The sequence below is a fragment of the Hyla sarda genome, chromosome 3 (genome assembly GCF_029499605.1).
Source record: "Hyla sarda isolate aHylSar1 chromosome 3, aHylSar1.hap1, whole genome shotgun sequence".
NCBI lineage: Eukaryota > Metazoa > Chordata > Amphibia > Anura > Hylidae > Hyla > Hyla sarda.
This window is the reverse complement of record NC_079191.1, coordinates 156,241,966-156,264,857: the sequence shown is the minus strand read 5'-3', so window position 1 is coordinate 156,264,857 and position 22,892 is coordinate 156,241,966. Positions and strand designations below refer to the sequence as shown.

Here is a 22,892-nt window from a genome sequence, read left to right as displayed (position 1 = left end):
ATTGGGGGTGTCTTGCTAATTGCCTATAATTTCCACCTGTTGTCTGTTCCATTTGCACAACAGCATGTGAAATTGATTGTCAATCAGTGTTTCTTCCTGAGTGGACAGTGTGATTTCACAGAAGTGTGACTGACTTTTAGTTCAGCGTGTTGTTTAAGTGTTCCCTTTATTTTTTTGAGCAGTGTATTAAAGCTGTAAAGGGTTACATTAAATGTATATGAGAGTAGAATATATTTCTTGATATTCCACATATTCCTTTTCAATAATGCTAACTTGGATCATTATAATTAAAATGTAAAACAGTACAGTAACTAAGGAACTGATACAATAAACTATGATTTATAGTTTCCTGATTGTTTGTCAAATTTAATTAGGTTAAATCTTCAGGTGGAATGTAGTAAAAGACAAAAGCAAGCTGGAGGTACCCATATTTATCAAATTGTTTAAGGCTATGTTCACACAACGGAATTTCTGCTATTCCACTCAAATTCCACACAGAAAACAATACTGTGGATTTTTTACAGTTTGCAAAATTTGAGCAAAATTTTGACATAATTCCGGCAGAATTTCTGTGCACTCAAAATACAGAAATTCAAAGCCCCCCTGACTTAATGGTATTCCACCTCGGAATTCCGCAAAAATAAAGACAGGTCTTATAATTTTGCGTAATGCTGAATTTCCGCTGTGTGAATTGGACAGTGGAAACCCATTGAGCATAATGTGCAGTATATTTCTGCAGAATTTCCGGATTTACGCCGTGTGATTATAGCCAAGTAGTAAAACTAACTGTCTTTGCTGCCCATAGTAGACACATCCCAACTTTCATTTTACCAACATAGAAATGACACCTGTGCTGTGATTCCTTTCTGTGGGCAACTAAGACAGCTTTTCATTTAGACAGTTTTAATAAATTGCCATAAGGTTTAAATGATCATTTTATTTATTGAAGAAAAAAAATTATGCAGCAGCAAAAAGCACAGAAATAAGTATTTCAAAGGGGTTTTGGTTCCAGCTTCCTCCCCTTTCTTCATTGGGAGCACAAATACACTCAGCTAAGCTGAGTGTGCATGTCTATAGAAATAAATGGAAGATATATCTGTTGGCAAAATAACACTTGACCTAAATCTATAGCTAGCTTATATAACTAGCTTACTGTTTATACAGTAAAGTCAAGAAAAAACATGGAAATTTTTGGTGAAAATGTGAGTGGCTCTTGTAAGGACACCTTAAATGTAGTAAAAAGCGATTAGAAGAATTTTAGATCCAAGAGTTTTGTGGTTATATAGTCTTAATGGTTTCTTTAGTTTGAGCTGGACATCTGGAACATGCACTTTATATTGCTGATTGATAATAGTGGCCGTAGAAATTAAATAATGGCTCTGTAAACATCAGATATATGCCTTACAGGCAGAAGATACAGATTGATTTACTATGAATGGGAAACAGAATTCAAACTTTGTGGCTATTATTTTATTAAAAAAAAGATCTATTTAATCCAGCAAGCCAGTGCACAAGTACTGAAATCTGTGCACCCATTCTGGTTTCCAATCATAAACTACCATTAATCTGATGAGCGAGGGCAATCACGTCCTTTCACCCGAAACCCCGCCGCCTTTCCGGTCATGCCTCTTTAGCTAGCCCTGGCGACAACAGCAAATAATTGCACATCTGCAGCTTAAGCAGAAATTGTGTGTGTGTATAAAGATTTGCCATTTTCACCAGCCTCATAAATAATTACATTTGATAAATCCCCCCTATATTTATGTTGCTAGTAGGATACAAAAAAGAATGAAAAGCTACATCTGGGGTTTGTGTATGTCAGGAGGAATTGTACATTCTTAAGTAACCTAACCAAATTATTGGGCCATTGCCAGGATGGGCATTGTCTTAACAAATGTAATTGTCCTTCATGTACATATTGTTGGTTGAAATGTTGCTTATGTGTGCACATGGTACTAAAAGCATTTTGGATCTTTACTGACATGGTTATCAACTGTATTTTAACAAATCTTACTCTACATCTGTGTCCACTAGAGGCAGAATCTAAAGAGAAAGAAGTTGCGCGTCGCTTTTCATTAGCTTCTTCTATCAGTTCAACAGCTATTAAAGTTCCTGCTCGCAGAAAAGGTAGTGAACTTCTACTATTGCATCCATTCTTACATCTACATTTACTGCTAATTCATAGATAGATTCATAGATAGGTTTTGTTTTCCTGTATGTCAAAGCATGGAAAATTATCAGTAAAATCTGTGTGAATATTTTGAAAAAGTTTCAAAATCTGTAACTGAAGTCCAATGAATGCACAACTGTTTAGCATTGATAGGAAACATCCTTTTATGTACACTAAGGGCAGTTCACACACCGTAAAAAAAAAAAAAAGGGCCATATTTTATTTACAGATCTTTTTGCAGCCAATTACAGAAAAACAGCTACCGTATATACTCGAGTATAAGCCGAGTTTTTCAGCACGATTTTTCGTGCTGAAAAGGCCCCCCTCGGCTTATACTCGAGTGAACTCTCCACTTGTCAATCCCTTCTCAGTGGTCTTCAACCTTCGGACCTCCAGATGTTGCAAACTACAACTCCCAGCATGCCCGGACAGCCATCGGCTGTCCGGGCATGCTGGGAGTTGTAGTTTTGCAACATCTGGAGGTCCGCAGGTTGAAGACCACTGATAAAGGGATTGACAGGCGGTGATGATGAAGGGGGGGGGATGATGACGAGGGGGATGTTGACAGGGTGATGTATGGAGGTGTTAATGATGGGGGTCTGGATTATGACAGGCGGTGATGATGAGGGGGGGGGGGTGATGACAGGGGGATGATGTATTTCCCACCCTAGGCTTATAGTCGAGTCAATAACTTTTCCTGGGTTTTTGGGGTGAAATTAGGGGCCTCGGCTTTTATTCGGGTCGGCTTATACTCGAGTATATACGGTAATTTTTTTTACAGTGTGAGAGTTTTCACTTCAGAGTTTTTCGAGGTGCACTTTTCGCACTGAAAATCCCCTTGAAAAATTCTGCCAGAACATTCAACTGCTGTTTTGAAGGAAAAGGGGGATTATGCCAAACATTGATTCAGATTACTAAATCAAATCAATATTTGAACTTCTGTTCTTTTAACTTTGCATTTTGTTGTTAATTGTTTCAATTTTTTTTTTTTTTTTTTTAAAGCATTCTTACTTTGTAGCCTTTGTTTTTCACACTTGCCTTAAAGGATACTCCGCGGGAAAACATTTCTTTTTTTAAATCAACTGGTGCCAGACAATTTACAGATTTGTCAATTATTTCTATTTAAAAATCTTAATCCTTCCAGTACTTTTCAGCTGCTGTATGTTCCACAGGAAGTTCTTTTCTTTTTGAATTTCCTTTCAGTCTGACCACAGTGCTCTCTTTTGGAACTTCTCGACAGTTCCTGACATAGACAGAGGTGTCAGCAGAGAGCACTGTGGTAAGACAGAAAGGGAATTCAAAAAGAAAAGAACTTCCTCTGTAGCATACATCAGCCAATAAGTACTGGAAGGGTAAATATTTTTAAATAGAAGTAATTTACAAATCTGTTTAAATTTCTGGCATCAGTGGATTTTACAAAAATGTAGTGGAGTATCCAGTGGAGTATCCCTTTAGGGTCTATACACACGTACAGTATTCTGTGCAGATTTGATGCGCAGGATTTCAAGCTGTGTTCAGTTTGCATTGAAATCTGCAGCAGAAAATCCTGCGCATCAGATCTGCGCAGAATACTGTATGTGTGAATAGACCATTAAACTATTGCGCAGTGTTGCATTTTGAATAGAAAAACAAGAAACTTATTTTTATTGAAGGGGTACTCCGATGGAAAACTTTTTTTAATCATCTGGTGCCAGAAAGTTAAACAGATTTGTAAATTACTTCTATATAAAAATCTTAATCCTTCCAGTACTTCCAGTACTGCTGTATAACACAGAGGAAGTTCATTTCTTTTTGAATTTCTTTTCTGTCTGTCCACGGTGCACTCTGCTGACATCTCTGTCCATGTCAGGAACTGTCCAGAGCAGGAACAATTTCCCATAGCAAACCTCTCCTTCTCTGGACAGTTCCTGACATGGACAGAGGTGTCAGCAGAGAGCACCGTGGACAGACAGAAAATAAATTGAAAAAGAAAAGAACTTCCTCTGTATTATACAGAGACTGATAAGTACTGGAAGGATTAAGATTTTTTAATAGAAGTAATTTACAAATCTGTTTAACTTTCTATCACCAGTTTATTTTAAAAAAAAATGTTTTCCACTGGAGCACCCCTTTAAGTTTTCAAGTCTCAATGCCAGATTTATTTTTGTGTTTTAAAGGTAGAGTCACACATGCCATATTTTGCTGCATATTTTCTGCAGTGGATTTTGCTACCCATTGACTACAATGGGTAGAAATATATGCAGCAGCAAATATGCTGCAAAATATGCTACCCTAAAAGTACATTATTCCTCAGCCTGGGCTCTCTGTGGCTTTGTTAAAATACTAGACAGTATAAAAAATGTTATAATGTTATAATACTGTAATACTGTAATGCTGCATATATGTTATATATAGGGGAATTTGTTTCTATTAATGTTACCTGTACATGAAAAAAAGTAGAACCCTGCATATCTTAGCAACAGCCCTCACAGTAAAATCAACTTTCAGATGTAACTTCAATTTCTTCCATCATTGTAGTTTTTAAGGTATAATACCCAAGAGAATTGTTAGTTATTTATATGATTTAATGCACTGTTGTGTACCTAAAGAGTACCTGTCATAACCCACAAAAAAATAAAAGATGTTTTAATGCTGCAGCCCCTAGTGGTCTTCTTTGTAAGGGTGCATGCACACCACGTTTTTGCAATACAGTTCCCGTATCAGGTCTTTAATGAAAAACGGATTCCTCCAAACCGGACTAAACTGTATCAAAACGTGTACAAATTTCAACCTGTATACGGCTTGAAAAATTATGTCCGGTTGCATCTGTTTTTTAAGAAAAAAACGTATACCTTTTAAACCTTTCACCCCAATTTGAATAAAGTTTTAATTGTTTGATTGGAATTCCAAGAAAAAAAACTGTGCAAAGTCAAAAACCATATAGTGCAAACCAGATGGAACCGTACGCACATAAAGGTTCTGTACAGTTCCCATTGACTCCAATGTTAAAAAAAAAAAAGTATACGGTTTAATACGGTTTTTCACCCGGACCAAAAAAGTGGTAGTCTACAGTTTTGAGTACGGGTAAAAAAATAAAAAAACCGTATAAGACGCAAAACGGACTAAACCGAATGATGCATTTGACATACGGTTTACAATGTTAAGTCAATGCATACGGTTTTCTATACGGTTCCGTACATTTTTTTTAACTTGAAACCTTATACGGGAACTGTATAGCAAAAACATGGTGTGCATGCACCCTTAGCCATGATTTCTATAAAAAGGAGCTAAAATTTTCCACATTTGTAAACTTAATAGGTCCACTTGGTCCAGATGTTAAAGCAAAAAGGCATGAAATAAAGAGCGACCCAACACCACTGGGTCTTGAAGGTATAAGTGATTTTGCATGCATGTGTGGTTTCTGGTTTTCTTTCTTGCACATAATATGTATTGTGTTTGCTTGTTCTTTCTTTTTACTAAATACAGTATTATAATGCGACCATGTAAAGACAATTTTTACTATGTTGCCCATTTCAAGATTTCACATGTCATTTATTCCTTTGCGCAAGTTGATAACATTAAGAGGTAAAGCGTTCATTGCTTGTTAGGTTATGAAATAATCTCAGGCTAACCAACTAGCAGTACATTAGAAAAGGGGGTCATAGATTCACTTACTTAAAACAGCAGTAAATAAAAAATATTTAAATGTAATGATCCTAAGCTACCTTACTAACCTTGTATTTGTTAGGAATAATTGTTACATTTAGGATACTGATAAGAAAAATTCTGACCAATGGAAAGAAGGTGTGGACCTGATGCGACTGTTGATTTTTGGGGGGTGTTTAAGCAGCCCCTGGATTTCGCCATTTAAACCCCATACAGGGATCTGGACTTTGCTGCATGGGGCTACCAGGTCCCTACTGGTGTGAAGCACCAAGCGGACAGGCAAAAGCCAATCCAAGTACAGACTGAGGTTATGAACAGGCAGCATTCAGATGTAGTCAGAGAATAGCAGAAGGGATAATGCAGAGCACGGGCAGGCTGGGGAAATATTTTGGGTGTGCATGCTTTTAATATGTGCCACAATATATCCATCTACCAGTTTCTGCCACATTAAAAAAAGAATACATAACCATCTTTTGTCTGGCTTCTGTAGAATAGAACAATGTTATCTACTACACTAATCTATTTCTTTTAGTATATTCATGTATACCAGCCAGACAGAGGAAAATGGGATGTTTCTTGGCCTCCATCTGGCAATTAAATGCCATGGACACGTTTAACATTTACATTTGAAACTTTCCTAGCAATACATGTACAAAAACTGTAATGATAACAGGCCCTAAGTTATAGTTCCTTAGTTCCAAAATATAAATTATATGCTTGTCTCCCTCTATTTACATTCTGTTTCATTTTCACAATGTAAATTATACATTTTGTACACAAGGAATAATTTGCACTGTACTTTTGCACTAAATAGAAAGGTTTATATTAGGCAAAATTTATTTTTTATTTATACTTATGTAAATGGTTTAAATGCAAATCTGAATGATTGCAAACAATATATTTTATAACCTAAATAATAATAATATAAAACTGTTTTTTCATCCCTGGGCATGCTTTATTTGGAAATAGATTAATGTTGTCCTTGTGTTAGTATGTTGCATGCTTAATGTGTACATGTTAAAGGGGTTATCCAGGAAAAAACTTTTTTTTATATATATCAACTGGCTCCAGAAAGTTAAACAGATTTGTAAATTACTTCTATTAAAAAATATTAATTCTTTCAGTACCATTGAGCTTCTGAAGTTGAGTTGTTCTTTTCTGTCTCTCTGATGACACAAGTGCTCTCTGATGACACCTGTCTCGGGAACTGCTCACTTTAGAAGAAAATCCCCATAGCAAACCTCTTCTAAACTGGGCGGTTCCTGAGACACATGTCATCATAGAGCACTTAGACAGAAAAGAACAACTCCACTTCAGAAGCTCATAAGTACTGAAAGGATTAAGATTTTTTAATAGAAGTAATTTACAAATCTGTTTAACTTTCTGGAGCGAGTTGATATAGAAAAAAAAGTTTTTTTTCTCGGATAACCCCTTTAATATGAATGTTGATGTTCTTGTGTCTGATTCATGCACATTTTAAATACTGTTGTTCTCAGAGGAATAACTTAAATGGGCACTGTCAGATACCCAAAAAATTATATGTTGTTCATCTTGGAAAAATGCCACAGGGCGGTACTATAAATGGATGATCGGATCGCCTGCAGTGCTGCCACAGGGATCCGATCATCCGGCATGGTGTCCGGAGGTCCCCTCACCTGGCTCTGGCCGTCTCCTGGGTTCTTTTCTCTGGTCTGAGATCAATCAGACCAGAGAAGATCACTGATAATACTGATCAGTGCTATGCCCTATGCATAGCACTGAACAGTATTAGCAATCAAAGGATTACTATAGATAGTCCCCTATGGGGACAATTTAAATGTAAAAATGAAAGTTAAAAAAAAAGTTTTAAAAAATGGGAAAAATCCCCTCCCCAATTAAAATGTAAAATGTCCTTTTTTCCCATTTTACCACCATAAAATGTAAAAAAAAAAATTTATACACATATTTGGTATCGTCGCATGCGTAAATATCGAAACTATTAAAATACAATGTTATTGATCCCTTACGGTGAACTGCGTGAACGTAAAAAAAAAAGCGCAAAATTGCTGCTTTTTTGTCACATTTTATAAAAAAAAATTATAATAATAATAAAAAAAATTCATAAAAGTTTTATGTACACAAATGTGGTATCAATAAAAGTTATAATAGTTATAGGTCATCAAAATAGAAGGATTTGAAACATACTAATTTGGTTAAAAAGTTAGCGATTTTTTTAAAGCGAAACAATAATAGAAAAGTATATAATCATGTGCATCAATTTAATCATATTGACCCACAGAATAACACATGTCATTTTTACCGTAAATTGTACGGCGTGAAAATGAAACCTTCCAAAATTTGCAAAATTGCGGTTTTATTTTTAATTTCCCCACACAAATAGTATTTTTTGGGTTGTTTCATACATTTTATGGTAAAATGAGTGATGCCATTATGCAGGACAACTGGTCGCGCATAAAACAAGCCCTCTTACTAGTATGTGGATGAAAATATAAAAGAGTTACGATTTTTAGAAGACGAGGAGGAAAAAATGAAAATTCAAAAATAAAATTGGCCTGGTCCTTAAGGTCAAAATGGGCTTAGTCCTTAAGAGGTTAAAATTTATCTAAAACCAGCAATTTAGAAAATGAAAAAAATATAAAATAGAAATCTGTCTGACCGCATAGCCCTGGTTAATATGGTAATTCTACCACAAATTCTTTATTTTTTTACAAGCTTCACCTATTTACATTGGGGATAGATGACTTTGCCCAAACAAGCAGGAGTATTGGCTGTACCTAATTTTAAGATATATTACTGGGCATCACAACTGGCCCAAATGTCTGGACATAGGGGGGAATTATTTTGGGAGTTTTATAGAGAAAGTTTTGGGTATTAGAGGGGAAATTTATTTGATAAAATTGAGGGTTATCAGTGGTTTTGGTAAAAAGTACACCATACTACATCAAATGGATACACTATGGTTTAAAATTAAAAATTCAATTGGAGTTGAGGGTTGCACAAAATATACTTATTTATGGAATAATAAACATTTCCTGGTTCTATAAAATAGAGGATTATGGATTCTGGGAAAAACCCAATATTATGCTGGTGGCACAGCTGATCACTGATAGTAAGGTTGTTAGTTATGATATTTTACAAAGTAAATATCATCTAAATGATTCACAGCAGTATAGAATGATACAAATATTACACGCTTATGCTGCATCACATAAAAGAGCTATTTGATATTGAGACACACTATATGGTTGACTGGTTCTTTACACAGGGTGAGAAGAATATATCTATGATATATAAGATGTTAATGAAAGAGGTAGCAAATAAATGTCACTTTAATAGTAGGGGTAAGTGGGAGAAAGATTTGGGGGTTCTTACAGAAATACAATGGGAACAAATAATAAATAGTCCATCAAAGGTATTGGGTAACCAATCATCTAGATTAATGCAATTTAAGATTTTATACAGGTTACACTATTCTCCAAAGATGGTAAGCAAATGTAAAGTTAATAAAACAGCACATTGCAGTAAATGTGAATTGGTAGATGCAGACACTTATCACATGTTTTGAGGTGGCGATAAAGTTCAAAAATTTTGGTCAGATACCGTATATCCAGTAACATTGAAGATTTTGTTACATTCACACACCCCTTTTTCTGTTAGGATGCCATGAATTTCCTAGACCCCCTAAGAGTAAATTTTTTTAAATAAAGGTATTATTCATTGGAAGGCTTCTGATTCTTAGGAATTGGATGTCTACTATAAGTCCAACTCTTCAAATGTGGGAGGTAGAAGTAGGGAAAATTAATAACATGGAAAAATATAGAGCTGTGACACCTAAAGCATTGGCTCAATGGAGAAAAGTATGGAGCTGTTGGCAAAATTAAAAGCTGAGGTTTGTGGCTTGCGGATTGCTATTGGGGGCGGGGGGGGGATAGGGTAAAATATTAATTTAATTTAATACTTTTAATTATACAGTTGTAAATGCTCGAATAAGTGAAATATATGTATTTTGGAATAACATAGAACTGTTAAATTGTTGTTTGGAAATAAAAAAAAATAAATTAATAAAAAAAAAATTTTGCCAAGATGTGCAACATATAAAAAGTTTTAAAATCTGACTGTGCCCACTTAATTTAAAACTCCTGGACCAAAATGTAAAAGTTGTAATTCTGCCCCCAAACTATCACATGTCATACACGGTACTGATGTCTTATGTGGCAGAGAAGTTGATGGGCCATCTCAGGCACCAGGTGCAGCTGCACCACCTATAGTTATGCCTCTAGTTCTATAGGAGTAAAATGTCTTTTTAGGTTGCAAGGAGAAAATAGCAACCTGATTGTGATTGGTTACATTTTGGAAAGACAAACACATGAGCTTAGAAAACAAATCTGTAAGATATGAAAATTCTTCTATCACCCAGGATGAATATGTATGTCATATACAGTCATGGCCGTAAATGTTGGCACCCCTGAAATTTTTCAAGAAAATGAAGTATTCCTCACAGAAAAGGATTGCAGTAACACATGTTTATTCCCTTTGTGTGTATTGGAACTAAACCAAAAAAGGGAGGGAAAAAAGCAAATTGGACGTAATGTAACACCAAACTCCAAAAATGGTCTGGACAAAGTTATTGGCACCATTAACTTAATATTTGGTTGCACACCATTTGGAAAAAATTACTGAAATCAGTTGCTTCCTATAACCATCAATAAGCTTCTTACACCTCTCAGCCGCAATGTTGGACCACTCTTCCTTTGCAAACAGCTCCAGGTCTCTCTTATTGAAAGGGTGCCTTTTCCCAACAGGAATTTTAAGATCTCTCCACAGGTGTTCAATGGGATTTAGATCATGACTCATTGGTGGCCACTTCAGAACTCTCCAGCGCTTTGTTGCCATCCATTTCTGGGTGCTTTCTTACCTATGTTTGGGGTCATTGTCGTGCTGGAAGACCCAAGGTCTCGGACGCAAACCCAGCTTTCTGACACTGGGCTTTACAGCGCGACCCAAAATCTGTTAGTAATCATCAGATTTCATGATGCCTTGCACATCAAGGCATCCAGTGCCAGAGGCAGCAAATAAACCCCAAAACATAATTGAACCTCCTCCGTATTTCACTGTAGGTACTGTGTTATTTCCTTTGTAGGCCTCATTCCGTTTTCGGTAAACAGTAGAATGATGTGCTTTACCAAAAAGTTCTATCTTGGTCTCATCTGCCCACAAGACGTTTTTCCAGAAGGATTTTGGCTTACTCAAGTTCATTTTGGCAAAATGTAGTCTTGCTTTTTTAGGTCTGTATCAGCAGTGGTGTCCTCCTGGGTCTCCTGCCATAGCGTTTCATTTTATTCAAATGTCGACGGATAGTTTGCGCTGACACTGATGCTCCCTGAGCCTGCAGGACAGCTTGAATATCTTTGGAACTTGTTTGGGGCTGCTTATCCACCATACGGACTATCCTGTGTTGACACCTTTCATCATTTTTTCTCTTCTGTCCACCCCCAGGTAGATTATCTACACTGCCATGGGTTGCAAACTTCTTGTTAATGTTGCACACTGTAGACAAAGGCAAATCTAGATCTCTGGAGATGGACTTGTAACCTTGAGATTGTTGATATTTTTCAACAATTTTGGGTTCTCAAGTCCTCAGACAGTTCTCTTCTCCTCTTTCTGTTGTCCATGCTTAGTGTGGCACACACACACACACATACACACACACACACACTTCAAAGACTAAGTTAACTTCTCTCCTTTTTTATCTGCTTTCAGGTGTTTGAAAGGGTGCCAGTAATTTTGTCCAGCCCATTTTTGGAGTTTGGTGTTACATTATGTCCAATTTGCTTTTTTTCCTCCCTCTTTGGTTCAGTTCCAATACACACAAAGGGAATAAACATGTGTATAGCAAAACATGTTTTACTGCAATCCTTTTCTGTGAGAAATACTTAAAGGGGTATTCCGCCCCTAGACATTTTATCCCATATCCAAAGGATAGGGGATAAAATGTCAGATTGCTGCGGTCCCGCTGCTGGGGACCCCCGGGATCCTCGCTGCGGCACCGCGCTATCATTACAGCACAGTGCGAGTTCGCTCTGTGCGTAATGACAGGCGATACGGGGGACGGAGCAGCGTGACGTCATGGCTCCGCCCCTCGTGACATCACAGCCCGTCCCCTTAATGCAAGTCTATGGGAGGGGGCGTGACGACCGCCACGCCCCCTCCCATAGACTTGTATTGAAAGGGGCGGGCCGTGTCATCACGAGGGGCGGAGCCATGACGTAACGATGCTCCGGCCCCTGTACCGCCCATCATTACGTGCAGAGCGAACTCGCTCTGTGCTGTAATGATAGCGCGGTGCCGCAGCGGGGATCCCAGGGGTCCCCAGCAGCGGCACCGCGGCGATCTGACATCTTATCCCCTATCCTTTGGATAGGGGATAAAATGTCTAGGGGCGGAATACCCCTTTAATTTTCTTGAAAAAGGGGTGCCAACATTTACAGCCATGACTGTATGCACATTAGTAAATAACAAGCATATGATCCAACAAGACACATTTCAACATCTTTCTATATCACTGCAGCATAATGTGATCACTGGAGCATATCTATAAAGGGGCTGTCCAATGGAATTTATGTTGAGTGAGAACAGAAGGCAATGTTTCTGTTGTCTCACAGAGCCTTTTATCAATCAGGAGGTGGGAGCGCTGGGCCAATCAGGGCTGAGTTTAAACATCACACTTCCAGGAGGTGTGAGCAACCAAGCTGCAGTTTATTGGTTGGCTGACTGGTCACATCACTCATTCAGAAAAGCCCTGCAATGTGCAAAGCAATTGTCAGGATGATGACCGCCACACCTAACAGAGGAGATGCTGAAGCTGGGCAAGATGCATATGTAACAGTAGTAGAGCAATATGCTGTACAAGAAAGGGAAATGTAATATTAGATAGAAACAAACTTTTACATGTTCAATAAATACTTTCCACCAGTATTATTAGGAGGGTAACTTTGTCCCTAGTGTCTCCTATTTGGCCCTAAGCCATTATTGGGAGTGTCTTTAAAAAATGTAATTTCTTACTACAACAAGTTATGGCAAAATGAAAGCATATGGCTTAACTTGTTGATTTTGTCAGCTAATCTTCTACTCTCCCACTAATCATTGGCATAATAGTGCCAGTTAAGCATGGTGGCCAATTTGCATTTTGGCCCAATGCTGTGCAAGTACTACAACTCCAAATCATTTACTAGAGTGAAGCTGTTTATGACCTGGTGGGAAGAGGCAATGAGATGAGAAACTAATAAAAGAACTTCCCAACAATCGGTTAGCTAAGCCTATTCTTGCTTTAATAACTTTAAGATATCTACTGTATGATTTATGTTTTTTCTTCTATAGATTGGCCAAAGCATCTTAATTCACTGGAAACATTTGAAGATTTTTCTGCTATTCCTTCTAGCAATGATGAACTTTCAAATTCTGATATTGATGAAGAAACCACTACAACAAAAGTAAGATATTTAGATTTAAAGGGGTACTCCGCCCCTAAACATCTTATCCTATATCTGGCAGACAGTAATGGACAGGCTTAGAAAGGATCTGCACTTGTGTTTGGGCTAAATGGCTATATTGTGAGATTACCATAATACTATGGCTAGCTTTATGTGAACTGGTATTTCCTTGTTTCAGTTTTCATTTTTTGACTACAAATCCCATAATTCCATTTTCCTCCCTTCCACACATCAGCCACCCCAACCCATTGAAACATAAATAAGCTGCATCCATTCAAAAGACCTGAGGTTTTTAATCAGGGTGCTTACAGCTGTTGCAATAGTTGCAGACTGATCTCTCTCCCACCAAGCGTTCCCTCCACCCATTGAAGAAGACAGGCTCCCTGTCAACAGATGACTAGTGAGTCAGGTCTCAGCCGCATTGCAACCTGGAAAAAATCTGAGACAACAGTCATTTTGTATGCTGTTAAAAATAAATATTGTGGTGAAAATCACAGAAGAATTGTGAGAAAACCATCACACACAGGTACAGACACTATATTATGAACTACACTAACTTTACAGCCCCTGTAGCATAGTTAAATAAAAAACATTCCTGGAATACCCCTTTAAAGCAAGTCTATGGCGGCTGTTACGCCCCCTCCCATCGACTTGCATTGAGGGGGCGGGCCGTGATATCACGATCCTCCGACCCTGCATCGCCAGTCATCAGGCATGGAGCACCAGATTACAGGGTGCTGCAGGAGAGATCGCGGGGATTCCCAGTGTCGGGATAGGGGATAAGATGTCTAGGGGCTGAGTACCCCTTTAATAAAGGGGTTTTGTGTGGATTATGTGTAAGGCTGTGGTTTCTAATGATGGAGGTTTCTTGTTTGAATCAGGAATTTTCACTAAAGACTCATCCAGAATAGGCTTCACCCATACTAAACAAAAGAATGATATAGCATTATATTGTATTAATATACATGGATAGTTACACATTTCTCGGCCATATGGTGCCAATGCAATATTTTCATACATGGCCCATATAATACTATGCTATGTTGCCCAAATCATGTGGAATATCCTTAAATAGCACACATCATACTGCTATATAATTCCTACATGATTCCATAATTCAGTTCCAAATAAGGCCTGGTTCTTACACGTATTTGATTGATTTTATGGACTGAATTTTGTGGCATATTCACAAAAAATATATAATACGTGCAGAAAATGTTACATTATGTTAACACAGCCTTATACTTTCGCGAACTGATAGTAGTGAGGAGATTTAGTTTGCTCCTGGTGTTCCTGTTCTTCGTGGCCCACTAGGAAAAAGGGGCCCTGGGCAATTGCCCATATTTCCATCTTCTAAAACTGACCATGATGAGTCTATAGCCTTGAATTTAGAAGAAATGTAATATTTGCTCTGTTGCTGCCAATACAAGTGGGATTACTGTGCGTTCCTGTGCAGTATATTCTGCAACTAATAAATACTATTGAAATTGTCCTACATCTTTGTCTGTCTATTTATTCTTGTTTTACTTTTGCAGGTTTCAAGCCTTTTCTGTGTTGAAAGTAGTTTTGAGACATGCTCACCAACAGCCTTTTTCCTTCAACCAGGGGATGTAGTGCAATTTCAGCAATGTGGAGAGAATGGACAGTGGTAAGTATAGCAACATCACTTTGTGATTTATTTGTTTCTATAGTAAATAGTTCACTTAGATTATCTTAATTTTATAATGAACATAAATGCAGCACTTATGAGTCTATATGTTTCTTTGAAAAGTTATCGACACATCATCGTGGTTTTTCCTAAACCTAAATGGTGAAAGTGGGATGATAGGTGGAAAGGCCAAAGTCGCACATAAATTTTAAATTTATAGGATCTGCTCTGCAGGCGTCAGGCACTGTCACGATGCCGGCTGGCAGGTAGTGGATCCTCTGTGCCAGAGAGGGATTGGCGTGGACCGTGCTAGTGGACCGGTTCTAAGCCACTACTGGTTTTCACCAGAGCCCGCCGCAAAGCGGGATGGTCTTGCTGCGGCGGTAGTGACCAGGTCGTATCCACTAGCAACGGCTCACCTCTCTGGCTGCTGAAGATAGGCGCGGTACAAGGGAGTAGACAGAAGCAAGGTCGGACGTAGCAGAAGGTCGGGGCAGGCAGCAAGGATCGTAGTCAGGGGCAACGGCAGAAGGTCTGGAAACACAGGCAAGGAACACACAAGGAACGCTTTCACTGGCACTAAGGCAACAAGATCCGGCAAGGGAGTGCAGGGGAAGTGAGGTGATATAGGGAAGTGCACAGGTGAACACACTAATTGGAACCACTGCGCCAATCAGCGGCGCAGTGGCCCTTTAAATCGCAGAGACCCGGCGCGCGCGCGCCCTAGGGAGCGGGGCCGCGCGCGCCGGGACAGAACAGACGGAGAGCGAGTCAGGTAGGGGAGCCGGGGTGCGCATCGCGAGCGGGCGCTACCCGCATCGCGAATCGCATCCCGGCTGGCAGCGGAATCGCAGCGCCCCGGGTCAGAGGACGTGACCGGAGCGCTGCCGCGGGGAGAGTGAAGCGAGCGCTCCGGGGAGGAGCGGGGACCCGGAGCGCTCGGCGTAACAGTACCCCCCCCCTTGGGTCTCCCCCTCTTCTTAGAGCCTGAGAACCTGAGGAGCAGACTTTTGTCTAGGATGTTGTCCTCAGGTTCCCAGGATCTCTCTTCAGGACCACAACCCTCCCAGTCCACTAAAAAAAAATTTTTCCCTCTGACCTTTTTGGCAGCTAAAATTTCTTTGACCGAGAAGATGTCCGAGGAGCCGGAAACAGGAGTGGGAGGAACAGATTTGGGAGAAAAACGGTTGAGGATGAGTGGTTTGAGAAGAGAGACGTGAAAGGCATTAGGGATACGAAGAGAGGGAGGAAGAAGAAGTTTATAAGAGACAGGATTAATTTGACACAAAACTTTGAAAGGACCAAGATAGCGTGGTCCCAACTTGTAGCTAGGGACACGGAAGCGGACATATTTAGCGGAGAGCCATACCTTGTCTCCAGGGGAAAAAGGGGGAGCTCTCCAGGGGAGCTCTTCTTTTCTTATCCGCGAACTTCTTCATGCGTGATGAAGCCTGTAAGAGAGAATTTGGGGTCTCTCTCCATATGATGGAAAGGTCACGAGAAATTTCATCCACAGCGGGCAGACCAGAGGGCAAGGGAGTAGGGAGGGGGGGAAGAGGGTGACGGCCGTACACCACGAAAAATGGGGATTTGGAGGAAGACTCAGAGACCCTGAAGTTATACGAGAATTCGGCCCATGGGAGGAGATCTGCCCAGTCATCCTGGCGGGAGGAAACAAAATGTCGCAAATAATCACCCAAGATCTGGTTAATCCTTTCTACTTGTCCATTGGACTGGGGATGATATGCAGAAGAAAAATTTAATTTAATCTTGAGTTGTTTACAGAGAGCCCTCCAGAATTTAGACACGAATTGGACGCCTCTATCCGAGACAATCTGCGTAGGCAACCCGTGAAGACGAAAAATGTGTACAAAAAATTGTTTAGCCAACTGAGGCGCAGAAGGAAGACCAGGAAGAGGGATGAAATGTGCCATTTTGGAGAATCGATCAACGACCACCCAAATAACAGTGTTGCCACGGGAAGGGGGTAAATCAGTAATAAAATCCATACCAATCAGAGACCAAGGCTGTTCGGGGACAGGCAGAGGATGAAGAAAACCAGCGGGCTTCTGGCGAGGAGTCTTATCCCGGGCACAGATAGTGCAGGCTCGCACAAAGTCCACAACATCCGTCTCCAGAGTCGGCCACCAATAGAAGCGGGAGATGAGTTGCACAGATTTCTTGATACCCGCATGACCTGCGAGATGGGAGGAGTGACCCCATTTGAGGATTCCGAGGCGTTGGCGAGGAGAAACAAAGGTCTTTCCTGGAGGAGTCTGCCTGATGGAGGCAGGAGAAGTGGAGATCAGGCAGTCAGGTGGAATGATGTGTTGCGGAGAGAGTTCAACTTCTGAGGCATCCGAGGAACGAGAGAGAGCATCGGCCCTAATGTTCTTATCGGCAGGACGAAAGTGAATCTCAAAATTAAATCGGGCAAAGAACAGAGACCACCGGGCCTGGCGAGGATTCAGCCGTTGGGCAGACTGGAGGTAGGAGAGGTTCTTGTGGTCGGTGTAGATAATAACAGGAGAACTTGATCCCTCCAGCAGATGCCTCCATTCCTCAAGTGCTAATTTAATGGCTAGAAGCTCTCGATCCCCGATGGAGTAGTTCCTCTCCGCTGGAGAGAAGGTCCTAGAGAAAAAACCACAAGTGACAGCATGCCCGGAAGAATTTTTTTGTAGAAGAACAGCTCCAGCTCCCACTGAGGAGGCATCAACCTCCAATAGGAAGGGTTTGGAAGGGTCAGGTCTGGAGAGGACGGGAGCCGAAGAAAAGGCAGACTTGAGTCGTTTAAAGGCGTCTTCTGCTTGAGGAGGCCAGGACTTGGGATCAGCATTTTTTTTGGTTAAAGCCACGATAGGAGCCACAATGGTAGAAAAATGTGGAATAAATTGCCTGTAATAATTGGCGAACCCCAAAAAGCGTTGGATAGCACGGAGTCCGGAGGGGCGTGGCCAATCTAAGACGGCAGAAAGTTTGTCTGGATCCATCTGTAGTCCCTGGCCAGAGACCAAATATCCTAGAAAAGGAAGAGATTGGCATTCAAACAGACATTTCTCAATTTTGGCATAGAGTTGGTTGTCACGAAGTCTCTGAAGAACCATACGGACATGCTGGCGGTGTTCTTCTAGATTGGCAGAAAAAATTAGGATATCGTCCAGATATACAACAACACAGGAGTATAACAGATCACGAAAAATTTCATTGACAAAGTCTTGGAAGACGGCAGGGGCGTTGCACAGTCCAAAGGGCATGACCAGATACTCAAAGTGTCCATCTCTGGTGTTAAATGCCGTTTTCCACTCGTCCCCCTCTCTGATGCGGATGAGGTTATAGGCGCCTCTTAAGTCCAATTTAGTGAAGATGTGGGCACCTTGGAGGCGATCAAAGAGTTCAGAGATGAGGGGTAAGGGGTAGCGGTTCTTAACCGTGATTTTATTAAGACCGCGGTAGTCAATGCACGGACGTAGGGAGCCATCTTTTTTGGACACAAAGAAAAATCCGGCTCCGGCAGGAGAGGAGGATTTACGGATAAAGCCCTTTTTTAGATTCTCCTGGACGTATTCGGACATGGCAAGAGTCTCTGGGGCAGAGAGAGGATAAATTCTGCCCCGGGGTGGAGTAGTGCCCGGGAGGAGGTCGATAGGGCAATCATAAGGCCTGTGAGGAGGTAGAGTCTCAGCTTGTTTTTTGCAGAAAACATCCGCGAAGTCCATATAGGCCTTAGGGAGACCGGTTACTGGAGGAACCACAGAGTTACGGCAAGGGTTACTGGGAACCGGTTTTAGACAGTTCTTGGAACAAGAGGACCCCCAACTCTTGATCTCCCCAGTGGACCAATCCAGGGTAGGGGAATGAAGTTGAAGCCAGGGAAGTCCAAGGAGAATTTCCGAGGTGCAATTGGGGAGGACCAAAAGTTCAATCCTCTCATGATGAGATCCGATGCTCATAAGAAGGGGCTCCGTGCGGAAACGTATGGTACAGTCCAATCTTTCATTATTTACACAATTGATGTAGAGGGGTCTGGCGAGACTGGTCACCGGGATGTTGAACTTGTTGACGAGAGAGGCCAAAATAAAATTTCCTGCAGATCCAGAGTCCAAGAAGGCCACTGTAGAGAAGGAGAAGGCAGAGGCAGACATCCGCACAGGCACAGTAAGACGTGGAGAAGCAGAGTAGACATCAAGGACTGTCTCACCTTTGTGCGGAGTCAGCGTACGTCTTTCCAGGCGGGGAGGACGGATAGGACAATCTCTCAGGAAGTGTTCGGTACTAGCACAGTACAGGCAGAGGTTCTCCATACGGCGTCGTGTCCTCTCTTGAGGTGTCAGGCGAGACCGGTCGACCTGCATAGCCTCCACGGCGGGAGGCACAGGAACAGATTGCAGGGGACCAGAGGAGAGAGGAGCCGAGGAGAAGAAACGCCTCGTGCGAACAGAGTCCATATCTTGGCGGAGTTCCTGACGCCTTTCGGAAAAACGCATGTCAATGCGAGTGGCTAGGTGAATAAGTTCATGTAGATTAGCAGGAATTTCTCGTGCGGCCAGAACATCTTTAATGTTGCTGGATAGGCCTTTTTTGAAGGTCGCGCAGAGGGCCTCATTATTCCAGGACAATTCTGAAGCAAGAGTACGGAATTGTACGGCATACTCGCCAACGGAAGAATTACCCTGGACCAGGTTCAACAGGGCAGTCTCAGCAGAAGAGGCTCGGGCAGGTTCCTCAAAGACACTTCGGATTTCCGAGAAGAAGGAGTGTACAGAGGCAGTGACGGGGTCATTGCGGTCCCAGAGCGGTGTGGCCCATGACAGGGCTTTTCCGGACAGAAGGCTGACTACGAAAGCCACCTTAGACCTTTCAGTGGGAAACAGGTCCGACATCATCTCCAGATGCAGGGAACATTGGGAAAGAAAGCCACGGCAAAACTTAGAGTCCCCATCAAATTTATCCGGCAAGGATAAGCGTATCCCAGGAGCGGCCACTCGCTGCGGAGGAGGTGCAGGAGCTGGCGGAGGAGATGACTGCAGAAGCTGTGGTAGTAACTGTTGTAGCATAACGGTCAGTTGAGACAGCTGTTGGCCTTGTTGCGCTATCTGTTGTGACTGCTGGGCGACCACCGTGGTGAGGTCAGCGACAACTGGCAGAGGAACTTCAGCGGGATCCATGGCCGGATCTACTGTCACGATGCCGGCTGGCAGGTAGTGGATCCTCTGTGCCAGAGAGGGATTGGCGTGGACCGTGCTAGTGGACCGGTTCTAAGCCACTACTGGTTTTCACCAGAGCCCGCCGCAAAGCGGGATGGTCTTGCTGCGGCGGTAGTGACCAGGTCGTATCCACTAGCAACGGCTCACCTCTCTGGCTGCTGAAGATAGGCGCGGTACAAGGGAGTAGACAGAAGCAAGGTCGGACGTAGCAGAAGGTCGGGGCAGGCAGCAAGGATCGTAGTCAGGGGCAACGGCAGAAGGTCTGGAAACACAGGCAAGGAACACACAAGGAACGCTTTCACTGGCACTAAGGCAACAAGATCCGGCAAGGGAGTGCAGGGGAAGTGAGGTGATATAGGGAAGTGCACAGGTGAACACACTAATTGGAACCACTGCGCCAATCAGCGGCGCAGTGGCCCTTTAAATCGCAGAGACCCGGCGCGCGCGCGCCCTAGGGAGCGGGGCCGCGCGCGCCGGGACAGAACAGACGGAGAGCGAGTCAGGTAGGGGAGCCGGGGTGCGCATCGCGAGCGGGCGCTACCCGCATCGCGAATCGCATCCCGGCTGGCAGCGGAATCGCAGCGCCCCGGGTCAGAGGACGTGACCGGAGCGCTGCCGCGGGGAGAGTGAAGCGAGCGCTCCGGGGAGGAGCGGGGACCCGGAGCGCTCGGCGTAACAGGCACTTTATTTGTTAGATCTTGTACAGTGTTTTGTAAATACTGGGTAGCTTGTCTTAAAACTTGAATCATGGGATGTCTGAGTTATAAATTTGGCCAGTTACTGGTTTCCTGCTGCTCTTTAATTACCCTCAGATTTATTAGGTAAATATCTATATATGTTAAAAGTAGACAAGTAAAATAAAAAAAAATGACACTATTATACATGTAGTGAGCTAATAGTTTTTTTTAACTAGATATTTTTTTTAGAAATCAGTTTCTTGTACTGAGTTAGAACAACTACACAGGCTAACTTTTGTTAATTGAAGTATAGCCAGTAAGCAACTTTAAAGGGGTACTCTGTCCCTAGACATCTTATCCTCTATCCAATATAGAGGATAAGGGGATAAGATGTCAGATCGCCACAGTGCCGCTGCTGGGGACCCCGGGCACTGCGCTATCATTACAGCACAGAGCGAATTCGCTCTGTGCGTAATGACGGGCGATACAGGGGACGTCATGGCTCCGCCCCTCGTGACATCACGGCCCGTCCCCTTAATGCAAGCCTATGGCAGGGGGCGTGACGACCGCCGCGCCCCCCCCCCATAGACTTATATTGAAAGGGGCGGGCCGTGACGCCACAAGGGGTGGAGCCGTGAGATAACTATGCTCCGGCCCCTGTATTGCGCATCATTACATGCAGAGCAAACTCGCTCTGTGCTGTAATGATAGCGGAGTGCCGCAGCGGGGATCCCGGGGCTCACCAGCAGCGGCACCTCGGCGATCTGACATCTTATCCCCTATCCTTTGGATAGGGGATAAGATGTCTAGGGGCGGAGTACCCCTTTAAGGCCTTGCCCAAGTTTAGGATATTATTAAAGGATAATAGGATTAAACTTTAAAATCACCTACAGTGTATAATCACTGCATTTTTGCCCTTTCTGTGTAAAATTCAACCTATGTATTTTTAATTTATTTTTCAAAATTTTGACTGTAATCAACATTACAGTTTATGCTACATCTTGTTCTTGGTTCACACATTGGGGTTTATTTACTAACGTGTTCCTGATTCTTTTTTCTCGGGTTTTGCGCCCAAATTGTGTTGCACGCTCCATGCGACACAATTTGCAACAACAACAAAAAAAAATCCCTCCATTTTACAAGAAAAACCTGAAAAGGGGGCATGGTCACATGAGAAAGTGGGCGTGGTTCCGACAAAAAGGGTTTGTCCCTGACAGTTTTGAAAGATCCCAACATATTTACTAAGAAAATGTTCTGGATTTGAGCTGGGAAAAACCCGACAGATCAGAACAGTTGTAAAAAAAAAAGAAAAACGTAGGGAAACCTTAGCAAATACCTTGGTAAAATACCTGTCAGAAATCAAAACCCACAAAGAAAACTACACTCCACTCTTAGTAAATAAACCCCGTTGTATTTTCATGCATATTTAAGTGTAAAAAATGCTTTGGTAATGTAAGTCTATAGGAAAGTGGTTGTCTGTGAAAACAATATACACTGGTCAAAAAAATAAAGGGAAAACTAAGATAACACATACTAGATCTGAAAGAATGAACTAATCTTATGAAATACTTTCATCTTTACATAGTTGAATGTGTTGACAACAAAATCACACAAAAACTATCAATGGAAATCAAATTTATTTACCCATGGAGGTCTGGATATGGAGCCATACTTAAAATCAAAGTGGAAAACCACACTACAGGCTGATCCAACTTTGATGTAATGCCCTTAAAACAAGTCAAAATGAGGCTCAGTAGTGTGTGTGGCCTCCATGTGCCCGTATGACCTCCCTACATTGCCTGGGCATGCTCCTGATGAGGTGGCGCCTGAGGAATGTCCTCCCAGACCTGGACTAAAGCATCTGCCAACTCCTGGAGAGTCTGTGGTACAACGTGCCATTGGTGGATGGAGCGAGACATGATGTCCCAGATGTGCTCAATCGGATTCAGGTCTGGGGAATGGGCGGGCCAGTCCATAGCATCAATGCCTTCCTCTTGCAGGAACTGCTGACACACTCCAGCCACATAAGGATTATCATTGTCTTGCATTAGGAGG

At 41.9% G+C, this 22,892-nt stretch overlaps 1 protein-coding gene across 4 annotated transcripts in view; it reads left to right on the top strand.

The window, feature by feature from the left end:
- MCF2L2 (MCF.2 cell line derived transforming sequence-like 2) overlaps positions 1 to 22,892 on the top strand; it is a 503,791-nt gene that overhangs the window by 459,719 nt on the left and 21,180 nt on the right. For 3 of the 4 annotated variants that reach the window (XM_056565302.1, XM_056565303.1, XM_056565301.1), the window contains 4 exons: positions 2,035 to 2,127; positions 5,468 to 5,539; positions 13,193 to 13,305; positions 14,841 to 14,953. In XM_056565302.1, the coding sequence (XP_056421277.1) occupies positions 2,035 to 2,127; positions 5,468 to 5,539; positions 13,193 to 13,305; positions 14,841 to 14,953 (391 nt within the window). The remainder of the gene's footprint in view (positions 1 to 2,034; positions 2,128 to 5,467; positions 5,540 to 13,192; positions 13,306 to 14,840; positions 14,954 to 22,892) is intronic. The other variant, XM_056565304.1, reaches the window with a different exon arrangement.